The 15,228-nt window shown below is 46.2% G+C and overlaps 1 protein-coding gene across 2 annotated transcripts in view; it reads left to right on the top strand.

The window, feature by feature from the left end:
* LOC135398085 (protein hunchback-like) overlaps positions 1 to 10,425 on the top strand; it is a 32,067-nt gene extending 21,642 nt beyond the window's left edge. For both annotated transcript variants that reach the window (XM_064629517.1, XM_064629515.1), the window contains exon 2: positions 7,326 to 10,425. In XM_064629517.1, coding sequence (XP_064485587.1) covers positions 7,331 to 9,493 — 2,163 coding nt within the window. In that variant the 5' untranslated portion in view covers positions 7,326 to 7,330 and the 3' untranslated portion in view covers positions 9,494 to 10,425. The remainder of the gene's footprint in view (positions 1 to 7,325) is intronic.
* The last annotated feature ends 4,803 nt before the right edge of the window (positions 10,426 to 15,228 follow it).

Raw genomic sequence — 15,228 nt, 5'->3', positions numbered from 1 at the left:
GAAGCGGTCACTTTCGAGAAAAGAAAGATGGCGTCGACTGTCTTCTGCCTTCGTAGGGGAGTCTTCCATGGAAAAGTCTTTTGAAAAACCGAAAATCGAAGAAAAAAGTATTTGCGGCGGGGTGGACATAACAAGAACTGGGAGGAGGGGAGGTAAAAAATGGGGCTCGAACATTTTGGGGATGACGGCGTTCGCCGCCCGAGGCACTTCTCGCCCTTTTTGCGTGGACTCTAGGGATGGTCAGTGGTCAGCTGCATATTTTTTTTTTCTCCGCGTCCGCTGAGAGGAGCGGTCAGTTGAAAGCGCAAAGAAAAGGAATAAAAGGACACCTGAAAAAGTGACCAGGTGGCAGCAATAAACAACGCGTGTCATCCAGGAACGCTGTTCCACGTTTTCGACGTCCTACGGAAAGAAAGAAGAAATGCGAAGAAAGGGAAAGTGGTCACTATTTTTAGCCCGTTAACACTAATTTTACTATTTGTGGGAAGGTATACTTATTACAAATAACGTGTGAATATGAGGCCATTTCGTGTTGCGTTCATTTAGAACATCGGCGTTTCTTTGCACTGGAGTTTGCAGACTGTCGTCTGCTATGGTTGTCGGGCGAAGCCTACTTTCTGAAAGTTACGTGACAGTTTAGACGTAGGACTGCATTTTTTACTTGTAATGTAAAGAAGAGATTATAGCAAATCTGTGATTTCGGAAAGCTTCCGAAAACGTAACGTTACAAAAAATGCTCACAGCGCATATGCAGAAGAGCACACATAAAATCTATCGCAAAAGGATAGAATAAAGACGCACTCTTGATGTACGAGTTTTTTTTTAATTGCGTGTTAGCGCCGCGAAGCAACTGTGGCTATGAGCGGCGTACAGATGTGGACAGACGGAGAGTGGACAGCAGGAAGGAGTGGGGGACAGGGGGATTAGTATGCGTCCGGGGCCGACTTCGGGGGAAACTGTGCCGACATTCGTCTGGAAAGTCTTCGGAAAACCCAGGGAAAACCTCAGACAGCACAGCCGGTGGTAGGATTCGAACCCACCACCTCCCAGTCTTCAGCACGACCTTGGTTACCACCAACGAGCGGACGCCTTAGCCCACTCGGCCGTGCCGCTGGTACGAGTATTATGGAGGGCCTTGCTAGTTCCGAAACAAAATCCGCTGGACACTTTCCCTGCACCCTTGTTGATACTGGAGCCATACGGCCACGGTGACTAATATTAATTAACTAGTTAATTAATAAGTTAATTAATAGTTAATTAACTAATTAACTAAGTTAATAAATATATCTCTAATCTTTCTGTGTAGAACAGCAATGAGTGGCAACACTGTTTCCTCCCTGTCATTTTTGCTAGTTTCTCCAAAAAAGAAAAGAACCGTAACAAAAGAAACATCTGCAACACTGGCTTCTTTACTGTTTACCACACCGCAATGACCAAGTGCTTAGGGCTGTGGTTAGCCTAAACACCCGCACTGCTTACAATGCTCGGACCGCCTGTCTTTGTACATCTTTGTTTTCTTCGTCCTTTTTGAGACATTCTTCGCAGAAGTTCCTCAAAGACCAGTAGCAGCCCATAACGATCATTTTCTCCCTCGTTTTTCCTTTTTTTTTTTCTTTGAAGGCAATACGGCGACGTCGTTTTTCATTTTTTTTCTGTCAGTTTTTAAGGGCCCGTTTTGGGGATGCCCCGTTGACGAGGATTTAAGTTGTTCCGCGAAAAAGCTCTTTTAAGTGTAGAGGTGAAACGTGCACATTTTAGAAATGGTAATAAGCAAGGGTGGTCTTGCAACTGTCAGCTACAATGCGAAACGTTTAATATTTTCTGTTCATATCTTTTGAAAATATGACTTCTCTGAAGCAAAACTTTGGAACTCGTGAGCACTCATGCTGTGTATTTGTCTGCAAAGAACGTTTTCCCATGCCTTTCAATTGCTTGCTTCATGTTTCTTGTTTTTGAGTAGTTCGTGAAGGGTAATATATGTGATATGCGAGATTAGATTTACCGGTAATAGCAAACGACTGAAGCCAGGGCCACGGATTGGGCTCTATACAACATTCAGTTAGGCACTGGGGTCTTAAAATTAATGTTTGGAGAACCCCATAATTAATATCACTTAAATTATGGACCACGCACAATGTCCATGGACGTGAGCAAAGCGTACTTACATGCAACGTCCTTTGCCGCACATTACATACATGCATACATAAGCCAGGGGCGGATCTAGGATTTTTCCGTGGGGGGGGGGGGGGTCGCTATGGACAAGGGACAGGTGCATGCTGGGATTGGTCCATTGAACCCTATGTTTAAGTCTGGAATTTAGGGGGGTCCGGACCCCTGGACCCCCCCCCTCCCCCCTAGATCCGCGCCTGCATACAGCGTACGTACGTTTCCCGTGTCACATTCTATAATTCATTTCTCGCGCGGCTTTTCAACCAGTTCCAGATAAAAGCTACACACATCGCTTAGCGTTCCTATCCGTGGTTCATTCTCCTCCCCCCCCCCCCTTAAAGTACCACCAATAGTGGTTTGAAACGGCAGCAGTTGTGCATATGTATGCCACGTGTGTGTAGTGCCCCACTGACTGTCGGATGTGGCTTCCCGCCGTCTGCTCTGCCACATTAGCTACTTTACTCGTTGGTAGCAGCATAGGTTGATAACCTTTCCTGCATGTGCCGTTTGCGTGTCGCTGACTCCTGATAAGTATACAAAATGTCCTCGCTTGTTTTCCTAGAGACAACCTCATTGTTTACGCGCATTTTGTGCAGCCGATTGTAAAACAGTTTTACATGATATGATGAAATATGTCTTCTTGGTTGTCGGAGCTTTAGCTCTTGTAGATGGCGGTATGGCCTAACGTAATCATCGTGTCCAAATCGATATTTTGAACGTAGTGCCACAAATGCGTGCTATACGGCGTATTGACACGAGTGACATCCCCACGGAATATTCTAGTGGAAGAAGAAGCAAAAGCTACTAACGGGGTTGTATAGCCCCGCCACGCCTTATGTTGACTATTCGCCAGAGTTGTACACGTTACTCGAAAAAAGTAATTGATTACAATTACTGTTACTGCTGCGCGAAAAGTAATTATTTACCGTTACAAATTACTTCATCAAAAATGTAATACGTTACCGATTAATAATATAACGGGTTACTTTTCCCGTTACTTTTAAATTGTGGGCCATTGCAAAGCCAACAAGCTTGCAGTGAACGCAACCATGCAGCTCTTGTTGCAACTTTTAATATGAGACACCAACATACATGATAAGTGAAATTCACAAATACATTTGAAAACAACATACAAAACACATACACGCGTTTATTACAGATTTATATACAAATTTAAGACAACATCGAAACATTCGCTTCGTTTTGTTACTATTGGTATGTTCAGCCCGCACAGTTTGTCAATACAGTCACCTATTTTACAGTTGCCCCAGTAGGTCGCGGTTGTAAGGGATTATCATATTAGTGTGGCGTGTATGGAACACGTGTGGGCTATATAGAGACGGCCGTAACAGTGACCTCTGCGTCATTGCTTCAGTCGAACTCGTGGCGGAACAGAAGAACAGATTGGCTTGCTGAAAAGGTTGCCATTGTTTGCAGAAGGTTAAAAAAGTAATCGATTACCGAAAATTTGAATCAGATTACTTGGAAAATTACTTGCTCACAAAACTAATTGACTACGTTAAAAAATTACTGAAAAAGTAATTGATTACTAGTAACTGCGTTACTAGTAATCAATTACTTTTTCAGTAATTTTTTAACGTTAACGTACAACTCTGCTGAGTATTCGCACGGTGCTAGAGTAGCAGAGACGTACCGCGTACGTAGCAGACGACACTGTCAGCCCTGTCGTCTGTTAGGAATATCTTTTTGCTGAGTCGCACTATATTCCCCTGGTTGGAAGCTATGATGCAGCAGAAAACTATGATGTTTCGCGTATTTTCCGCTAGAGTATTCTGTGGACTGATGCCGCTTGTGTGGGTACACGGATAAGGGAAGTTTTTGTAAACAGGAAGTAACTCTACGATACTGTGAAGGAAGCTGTTACATGAAATATCAGCAAGGTGATGTCAACTATTTCGAAGGAGTAGAGTGATTGGTTTAATATGTTTTCGGATCAGTTTTCGTTGAGCACCTACGGATGTACTAAAACTTGCTATACTCTCTTTTTCCGAAACCACCTATACACACACACACACAAGAAAAAGAAAAAGGCAACAGACAATGTTGTGCTGTTCAGAACGCCCTCATGTGTTATTTTTTGGCGGGAAAATTCTGCCGACCCGCAACTTCTTTCACGACTTTTTATTTCTATTATTGTTTCTATTATTATTGTTATTCTTGTTTTGTTTTTTTTACAAAGTAGCGAAGTCCCGCAAAAAGCGAATAGGGATTATGACCCTTCTGAGCGGGCGGTCTTTTGCTTTACTAGTATGCAAAATGCTCGCGTTGTCTCTTCTGCGCGAAAATACTCTATGTCCCGTGTTTGTCGTCCAGTTAGATAAACAGCCTGGCCCCTGTTCGTTTCGAAGCAGACGACGGAAAGACAGCGAACGCGGTCATCGTCCTTTTGGATTTCAAAAGTCGTCTGCTCCGTTTTTCTCTCACTATACCAGCGACATCTGCAGTCAACCAACTGTCCACGTTTTGTTCTGCGTACGAATCCGTTTTATTGCCTAATAAATCAGGGCTTTCGCTTGTGTCGCTCGGTTACGGCGAACACTGAAACCACAATAAACATGGTGCTCCCCAATGCTCTCTGCTGGGAAAAGGGGGAAGCTTTTTTCCCCGCTATATTTTATCTTCGCCGAAAAAGCGGCTCGTGTTCTGGAAAAGAAGGGTGCATGTGTTTTGCGAACCCCTTCTGCTTAAGCCTGGCAGCTCCACTTCTTTTTCGTAGATTGTCTGGCGGGGGTCCGCTCTGGCAGGTTTGTGCACGGCAGGGTGGATATGTGAGGGGTGAGAAGGCATAAAAGCAGAGGGTGGCGTTGCCGATTTGTTTGTCAGTAGATCCGAGAGGGAGCGTGAATGAATTTTCACGCGTGCGACGATTTTACACCTGGTTGACGTTCGCAGGGGAAGGATAAGTGCAACGTCTCTATGCATCTACATTAAAAAAAAAAAAAACAGATGCAACAGCTCAAGGGTACTCGCGAGAGCAATGACCACGCGAGACCAGGGAGCGCGCTCAAACATGATAGCACGGCGTTCTAAATAGTTGGGATTTTAATTGTTTTATTTCTCCGTCTTCTTGCATCGTGCAGTAATCGTGCAGTACTGTGTATGCTTATTGCGCTTATAAGAAATTGTTAGAAAACTTCGAGAGGCATTAGGCTGTTTACAGGTAGACGCGAGGGTGGGTAGACAAATTGGTATCAAAACCGTCGTCGCGATGCACTTCGGCACACGCGTAAACCTGTCCGCGCGAAATATCTCAGTTCGCGCACAATATGTCGTTACTCATTCTTCCATTGGGTCAATGCTGCGTTTGGAAACACTACCCTTTCGTGGCGGACGAAATTTGAATCTAAATATCAAGTATCCAAGTTTATCAAACAATTTGCAAATTAGCGACAGTTAATTTGTTTATTTATTATAAGTCATTCATTTATTGTTACTAAGTTAAGGGTCCGAAAGCACTACATAATGAATACCTCATTTACATTTTGGATAAAAAGACAATCTTGTGACTTGAGTTCATGCGATCACTCGTGCAAGTGCCGTGCGGTGCATGTGTTTTCCTCTGGTGATTCTTATCAGTTTATCTCCATCTCCCACTGCTCTTTAGTTTTTTACCTTCTACTTCTTTTAGATCTCCTTATTTTTATTCTCATATTCTTCTCATTATCTAATCTAGTATAGGAGCGGTAGGGTATAGCCAGTCCGATCGTCTCGCAATTTACGTTCCCGTTTCCCCCCCCCCCCCCTTTTTTTTTTCTGGTTCCCACCACCACTTTCATCATCATCATCATCATCAATGCTTTCACACAGCCAGCTGGCGGATGATTGGTTCTTTCGACGTTCCTTTATATAACTCATTTAATGTTTAAGACAAATGTCGACACAGTTCCCTGTAAAGTCGGCCTCTGCGGTAGTCGTAACGTTGAAAAGGGTTAAAAATTGGGCTGTTTGGTGTGACAAAAAAATCAGTGTTGTGTCTTGTGTTGTCTCTTAAGTGTCACCCTGCACTGGTTTTTTTTATCGATTTTAATCGTGACGTTGCCCGCTTAAGCGTGGCCGACTACGGCAAGCACCGCAAACACCTCTAATGTTTCCCTCACGTGTTTTCCATGGGTTTTCCTCATACGCCTTAAGACAAATGTCGATACAGTTCCCTGTGAAGTCGGCCCAGGACGCTCGACCCTGCCCGAGCGTGGCCGACTACGGCAAGCAGTTCCATCACCACCACAACCTTTTTTTTTAAATTCTGTGTTAGTGCCGCAAAGCAACTGTGGCTATGAGTGGTGTACAGACGTGGACAGATGGAGAGAGGACAGCAGAGAGGCGAGGGGGACAAGGTGGGGGGTGGGGGGGTTAGTATGTGTCCTGGACGAACTTCATGGGGGAACTGTTGCCGACATCCATCTGGAAAGTCTGCCGGAAAACCCATGGAAAACCTCAGGTACCACACCCCGTTCTAGGATTCGAACCGTCCAGTCTCGAAGACGACCTTGAAACTAGTTCAAAAGGGACTACAGAAGCGAACTGTGTGGAGATTGTGTGCATCCGTTGTTGATGTTTTTCATCGACGTTCTACTGTAATTTTACTTTTATTTTATTTTTAATTTTACTTATTCGCTGTTTTTGTTTTTTCAAACACGTTCCGACAAAATAGTAAATGAATGTACCATGCACGCACGTCGGCATTTATGAGAAGGAGTAGAAATGAAAAGATACAGGGAAATTTGTGGAAAAAGACACGGAGCTTGTCAAGTTGGCTTCCTCGCATTAAGACTATGAGAGCGGAGGAGCTAGCTTTACAGGCGCATGGTAATTCCCAAGCAGTATTTTCATGGTACGGCGATAAGGTGCCATCTCCTTTACTTGGCTGACGTACCCATGCTCTGAGACCACATGGTTAGACATTTTCGGGAAATATTGATACAGCGGCATCTTATTATATTCATTGATGTTTTTGTAATTGAAATAACCGATTTTCTAGTCTTCTCACGCATGCTGCAGTTATCAGCAATGCTTTTCTTATTTATTTATATACATACCCCGAAGGCCCTAAGGGCATGTGTGGAATGACATGTCCTGTATGAGCTGTGCATACAACAACACCCTGTTCCTAAATAGACGTTTCCTTTAACCCACAGGATTCATGAAGTCATGTGAAACAGGCCTTCCTTGGCTCGCCGGGGCTCCCCAGATGATGTCCAGGCCGGAAGTCCAGGACAGCAATGGCTGCGACATAGATTCTAAACTCGGATCGCAAGCGGCTTCGTCTCCCGGAAGTCCATTCTCCAGAGAACAAGGAGAAGGTCTGACGTCATCTTGCGAAGACAGCGAAGATTCCGTCAACGCCGGCCCCGATAACAGCAACCCTCTTGCTCAACTTCAAACTGCTCTCGAAAAGAGCGGCCTTCTCGGTGTCCAGTTAACGGATATCGAACGCAAGGGACAGATGCAGGAACTGTACCGTTGCCACTTATGTACCTACCAGGGTACATCCCAGCTACAGTACGGCGCGCACATGAGCAGTCACTTCGACCATAAGTGTCCGTTCTGTGACTACACCTCAAGGACCGAGGGTAGACTGAAGAGACACGTCAAGGACTTTCATTCCGAGGTACCTCCCGAAAGCTGGGCGGGAACTAGGGTACCTCGCACGGACGACGGTGCACTGGACGGCGGAAAAGAGCGCAAGTTCCGCTGTAAACAGTGTGGGCACGTCGCAGACAGCAAAAATGACTTCTGGGAGCACAGCAAGGTCCATATCAGATCAGAGAAGTTGCTAACGTGTCCAAAGTGTCCGTTTGTTACGGAATATAAACATCACCTGGAATACCATCTAAGGAATCACTTCGGCTCCAAGCCCTTTAAGTGCGGCAAATGCAATTACAGCTGCGTCAACAAGTCCATGCTGAACAGTCACATGAAGTCGCACTCGAACGTTTACCAATACCGTTGCGCAGATTGTAACTACGCCACGAAGTACTGCCATAGTCTCAAGTTGCACCTGCGGAAGTACCTTCATAAACCAGCAACGGTACTCAACCTTGACGGTAGTCCCAACCCTTATCCCGTGGTTGACGTGTACGGAACACGACGTGGACCCAGGCCAAGGAAGAAGTTCGCTATGGCACAGGAAGACCCCGTCTTCCCCAATACGATGCAGGGAAATTTTCAGCCTACGCAGCTTCCACCGCTGATACCTGTTAGTTCGGTTGGCTTTGCGTACCCACCGCACCTGATGAATGGTTACAGAGCAGCCATGATGATGGGAGCGCAGATGTTAGATGGAATGAACTTTCAGCAACAGCAGCACGAACAACAAGAACAAAATAGTTTGAACAATGTCCAAACGGGGTTCCCTGCTTTCGCGCCGCGGGCGCTACCGTGGAAAGACGAAGAACCACGCCAGTGCACCATGTGCGGTTTCACCTCAACGGATAAAGAACTGTTCAACCAGCACGTTCTCCAGCACAGCGTACAAGAGAACCAGGATCAAGCGTACACAAAACGGGAAAGCGTTCTCGTTAACGAAACTTCGATGAAAGTGGAAGAACCAGAAGAACTCAATCCAAGTCGTGTCCAAAGTCAAGCCACTGTTGATGTGTCGTTTGTTTCTTCGACGTCGAACCTGGAGGGCTCTGCACAACCACTGACCGAAAACGGAACTATTAAAATTACGCCAGAGGAACCTGTTTCTATGGATCTAAACGAGGTGGCCGATGTTCATATAGAGTCTCACACAGAAACGAAAGACTCGCCGACACCTGCCAAAGCCCGACAACTACCATTGGACCTGAGTCGTCCGAACGACATTGCAGACGAATCGCCGGTAGCGCCACCTGTTCGCAACAGACGGAAGGGCAGAGCAGTCCGGCTGGATCGCATCTGCATGAAACTGCAGACAGAACGCGGCTCCGATATTTCTGACAAGTCCGACGAATTGGATACCGTTACTGAAGTCAAGACCTCGTCCATTTATGAAACTTCAACCGAAGCAGAAGTAGCCTCCGAAGTCGGTTCCGGAACCACGTCCCCTGCGGCCCCTGCGGCGTTGCAGCAGACGACACCCGAGCGCGGTGTCGTCCAAGTGCAAGACGCTGGAAAACCGGACAATTCGTCTGACTCGACGGCTCAAGAGATTGAATATCGGTGTGCGTACTGTGACATTGTATTCAAGCACTGCGTCATGTACACTGTCCACATGGGGTACCACGGTTACCACGACCCGTTCACGTGCAACATGTGTGGACAGCAAAGTGAGGATAAAGTGGCATTTTTTCTGCATATCGCGAGGGCAGCTCATCTATGAATGGACATGGCTATGATGTGGCTAAGAACCATCCGAAACAGAAAGTCCCAATGTTGACTGCCCACCGCCTGCGATGCAAACGAATTTGACGTGCCAAAGCTGAAGTGAGAAAAATGAGAAGAAGAAGAAGAAAGAAAGAAAGAAACAAAAATATGTTACAGCAATGTTACATAAGCAGATAGAGTTCGGATGCTCTAAAAATAGAACTTCACCGCATAGCACGCTCTGCGCCAAAGGCTGCGACGAAGGGTGGAGTTATCGCTTCTGCGGGGCGCACGCTCTTTTGTGACACTTAACATCCATTCAAATTGCCACCAAAAGGCGTACCCCATTTTCTACGCATCAGGAAAGAGTACAATACCGTTCCGAATAACGGTTGCTCTTGAGCGTGCTGTGCAGTGAAGTTTCGTTCTTCGGGTGCATAATATTACATAGTTTTAGACATAATAAGTGTGCTTGTGATAAGAAAACATACGGGTAACTACAACTAAGTTGTGTAATAACTTCGTGAACATATGTTATTTCATTTTTGCTGTGTAAAAAAAACAGAAGCGCGTGCCCCATGACGTGCTGAACTGAGACTTTATGATGTTACATAGCGAAAGGAGAGAGAGATATTGTTGCTCACATAGATGGGCATGGGCTTCTTTACCGAAACTTGGCAGTGACCAGTGGACGATCTAGTCTGAGCAATGCACGCTGGTTTTGCCCCGACAGTTCCTAATGTCTGTTCCTAGTCATTCCAGAGATCTCCTGTGTTCCTCTAGTGCGATGGTAACGTGCTACTGTATTAAAAAAAAAAAGAAATCAAAATGTGTTTTTCTGTGCAAACGGCACATATTGTACCAGGAGCCTATATCAACAAAAGCAATGTTTTCTCTTTATAGTACGACCTTTGGACGGAGATACTAATAAAAGTATGTTAACGCAGATGTTCTTCCCATGTATGTGTTTCCTTCTCCGCGTGCGTCTCACACATTCGCTCATTATGGAGGAATCAGCGGGAATAGATAATCCGAAGAAGATTACGTCAAATTTCAATGAATGAATTTTTTTAAATTCTGCATTAGCGCCGCTAGGCAACTGTGGCTATGGGCGGCGTACAGATGGGGACAGATGGAGAGAGGACAGCCAGGAAGGAGTAGGGGACAAGGGGTTAGTATGCGCCCTGGGCCGATTTCAGGGGGAACTGTGCCGATTGTGTGGAAAGTCTTTCGGAAAACCTCACACAGCACAGCCGGTGGTAGGATTCGAACCCACCACCTCCCAGTTTTCAGCACGACCTTGGCTATGCCGCTGGTAAAATAAATGAATGTCCGTCGAAACTACACTTTCAGTTCCCGAACGGAAGCTAGTGTCACGTGATTTTCAAGGTGCCCCGAAAATACCTTCTTTGTGGTCGACCTTTCGCAGCTGTATTACTGTGTCTTGGTCACGGTTAGGGTATCTGGTTTTAGCCATTGGCCCGAAAAAAAAAGAAAACTGAAATCCGTCAAATTTCTTTTCATAAATTCGCATTTTTTGAAATAATCGAAGTATATGCCCGAAAGTTGCGAACCGTACTCCGGACACGAAAAGACTCCCCCGAGAACGATTCCTTTCCTTCTCAAAATGGGCAGAAAAGGGAAAACCAAATTTTGTAAGAGGAAATGTTCTCATGCGCTTATTTCCCCACTCGGTTCTTTCTCCAGCTGGCGTCCTGGAAACTGTGTTGTGAACCCATGTGAACCCGAATGAACTTGCTGCTATGTCGGATGACAGCATGATGACGTGTAATACAACAAGTTCTGCGTTGAACATAAAAGTAACACATGCGAGGGAGCTGGTGTATGTTCGGTCTTTGTTCTATGTCCTGTCTTGTGTTTTACCCATGCTTAGGGATATGGTGCCATCGTCAAGTTCTACGCATCTGTCCGTCCTAGTCATGTTCAAAACCCACCGTACGTGATTCATCATAAATAAACCGCGCGCAAAACTTTCACGCTCAACCCCGACGTCACTAAGGTCCATGCTAAAGTCACTGTCTACAATTTATGCTGTCTACACGTCACTGGATGTAGTACGGCCTTCTTGGAGTGCAAAAAACGTCGTTGCCGAGCAGAATGAACAGCTTGTCGTGCTAACCAACTTGCATACCTATCGGTTATCGCATACCGGGGGAATGAAAGCTAAAGTAGCGTGAAAATTTAAAGGTTGCAACAGTTCATCCCAGGTTACCCTAGATAAACGTAAAAAAAAAAAACGGTACTTTGCAACGATGTGAACCTGCATTGAAAGTTTCACAGCGAAGAGGGTAAAAGAATGGGCATCGCGGATACCGAAACACATGAGGCTCTGACATCACAGACCACACAGCTGCCAGTGATGCGGCGCACGAGGAGTTACGTGCTTACGGCTACCAATGGGAATGGACGCAACTCTGAGGTCTGTGACGTATGTGCTTTGCTCGGGAGTGCGTTCGAGGGCTTGTATCTCTCTAAGTACGACACGTAGAAGAATATAATTCTTTTTTCCTCTGTGTTCTGGCGTGCGATACAATGTGTCCATGATGTAATGAACCGCATCTATGAAAGTGTCTCAATCCACGATCGCCGTCGCACGCCATTGATTCCGAAACTATGTTGTCGTCCATGAAAAAGACCGAGAGACACGGACACAGTCATATGGTGTCATATTTGTATTCCTCGTTGACCGCTGACTATAGCACCGAGAATCCCATGCGAATCACAGGCGTAGTTTTTGTGCAATTTGATAAAATACTGAAAAACACAACACACGAACACGACACAGGCCTCAAGTGCAGAAGCCTCTTAAGTACGTCTCTAGATTATTTTGTGTGTGTGTGTTCAATATTACGGGTAAAATGCGCCACGTGAAGTGATGCATTCGGCAAATTCATACTCACCACGGAATGTCATTTTAAATTGCCCCGCATAGTGCGACCGTGCGCAACAGTGGCGAAGCGCGGAACCAGCCGCCTGAGTCGCTCTTCCCGTGGTGCCCTCCGCTGATTTGCTTACAGAAACGTCGTCTGCTATCCCCAGGCATGGCAGTCATCCAAAAGACCGGACAGCGGTGGGAATCGAACTGCATGCTCTTTGCAGTGCGTATCTATCGCTTCCAACAAATCCGGACGTATTCCGTGCAGGCCTTTCATAGGACAAACTGTTTCAGTTTTTCGTGAGACGTATTTAGCTTTTCATTGTGTTAATGGACCTTTTTCACATACGCGTCCTATCCTAGCGGCTCTCCAGCGAACCACGCTCGCAGCGCGTCAAAACAAATCCACGTGGGTAGCACAAAGGGCCAAAACCGGTCCGGAGTGGGACTAGGGTTGCCACCAGGCCGGTATTATACCGGCGCGGCCGGTTATTTGCTTCCTCTGCCGGTTCCCGGTAGGAAGGTGATACCGGCAGCCTTTTGCCGGTATTTGTGGCTGAAGACCTTTCATAAGGGCTTTTACGGGGTTTTTCCTTCAACATTCCACTACAGCTTGAATAAACCTGGAGCACAGACCACACTCCGCAGTCACCAGTCGTTTTCTTAGTTATTCATTATTATTATTATTCATTGTTATTATCATTGTTATTCATTACGTCTTGTGTTCGGAGGGTACAAGAGCAGTGGTTGTGCAAAGCTGTTGGTGGTTGTGTCGAGCCAGCTAGAACGTTCCTCACCCACTTTCCCTTTCCCACGAGCCTTTCCTCCTTTCCCTCTATTCCACCTCCTCTCCCTCAGCCGGTATTTTTCACTCCGAAAGGTGGCAACCCTAAGTGGGACCGACGAGATCGCGCCGTTCGTGCGGTCTCCCTACTGGTCCCCATTTCTGTCGCCCCGTACTGCGCCATCTAGTGAAGACGGAGATAACCCTCTCTGGCGCCACAAGGTCATGCGCATGTGCATAAGTTACGGCAGTTTCATAGAGAGCTTGACGTCACCCGGTCGCCATTACAGCAGTGTGGGGGGCGTCATGGCCGCGCCCGGTGATATGCGCCGAAGCCAACGTTATCCGCCGATATGGAAGGATAACTGGGTGCGGTTCGGTGAAACGGCGTCTATACGATACGGCATTCGACGAAATGGGCGAGTACCTTTCGCCGGTCGTGACTTTTATGACATTGCAATCTACGCAACGTGTCTCCCTCTGTATTCTCCCAAAATATTGTTTCTCTATGTGAAGCGGAAGTATCATAAAATTAATTCCAGTTTTGAGAAGTATGACGTCATAAGGTGCCAAATCTACACACTCGTCTGGCAACATTGTTTCCCAAATGTCGATTTCCGTATCCTCGCCACAACCGCTGGCTGTCTTCCGACGTGGAGCAGAGGAGAGCGGGCATGCGCGCTGTTGCTAGGAGACAGACGTCACTTACGCTCTTAGAGAATCCGAAACTATGGAGTTTTGTGCGTTCCATGGAAAATTCGTGGAAGCATGTAATGTTCACCGACGACATGTATATTTTGCGTACTGAGTTCTTTGAGCGCCACCGCTTTTACACTTTTACGTCTTTAAACTGCAGCGTTAAAGTTGATTTACCCTGATTCTGCAATGGTAACTCTCGACCGGTGTCATCTAGGATAGAGACAGTGACTGACGAAATTTCGCGCTGCTCTAACTGGAAGCACTGGGTGGGAAGGAACGAGAAGCTGAGTTGTTCTTTCGTTTCACCGTAAACGAAGGGGATTAATTTGAGTATGGGATGGGCGTCCCGTCGTTTGAGGTGGTGCTGCCGTTTCGCAGTACAGAGGGGACAACGAAATGTACAATGGACAACAATCTTCGGTGAAAAAACAGCTCTCGCCCCGAAGCAACCGGATCAGGTAACCGATACGTTTTCTTGCATGCTAGATGAACGTCTCGTCCACGCATCGAGTGCGAGGGTGGCTTTTGACAGCAAAACGATCGTAGACTGCTGACACGAGCGCTTCGAATGTATCGTACTGCTTTCGTGGGAGTGAAACGTGGTTTCTGTCTCTGGAGTTTCCGTGCGAATGCGGTAGGTCTTTACTATTGGGTTTACATGGGATGTGCTTTCGGGGTCCCTCCGCCTCGTTGCTTCTTGAATAGCGTCTGGGAACGAGGTCGTCAGGATGAAATTGACGGGGAGGGAGAGCGAATAAGTGTTGCCTTTATACAGTCAACCCTCGATTTATGAACCTTCGATTTATGAATTCCCTGGTTTTATGAACACGAGCACGCGGAACCAAACTTTTTCCATTCATTTTTCCCTCGTTTTATGAACCTCGATATTCGAATAATGAACGAAATTTATGGGAACCAACTAGGAGTTGCCCAGCGTTTTTGTCCTCAATTTATGAACGGATCGTTCCGAGGTCAACAGAAACCTTCAAAGGGATAATTCCGTGGTTTTATGAATGACGCCTGAACGGACAAAACGTTTTCCAGGTATTGCACCGCTATTGCACCGTTCTTAACCCCTTGAAATCGGAACAACAAACGGGTTGTCCGGGGTCGCACAAGGTGCGACCGAGTGTTTCTGACCTCAGTTGATGAATAAGGTGGGCGCTGTCATCCGGAGATTAAAAAACGGAGGTTAAAAATCCCGGAGGAAATCCGAGACCAGTCCAGTCCAGTGCGAATGTGGTCACATCTCTTCTTTCCCAGATTGACACAGCGGAAGGCATGGTCCAAAGCAAAATTAAACAATTTAGTATTGCATAATAAACAGAGTGTGAATGCGCTGTAGAGGACGGTGGTCTTCCTCTATACATAA

Source organism: Ornithodoros turicata, chromosome 6 (genome assembly GCF_037126465.1).
Source record: "Ornithodoros turicata isolate Travis chromosome 6, ASM3712646v1, whole genome shotgun sequence".
Lineage (NCBI taxonomy): Eukaryota > Metazoa > Arthropoda > Arachnida > Ixodida > Argasidae > Ornithodoros > Ornithodoros turicata.
Note: the sequence above shows the minus strand (reverse complement) of the source record. Positions and strands in the feature narration are given on the sequence as shown.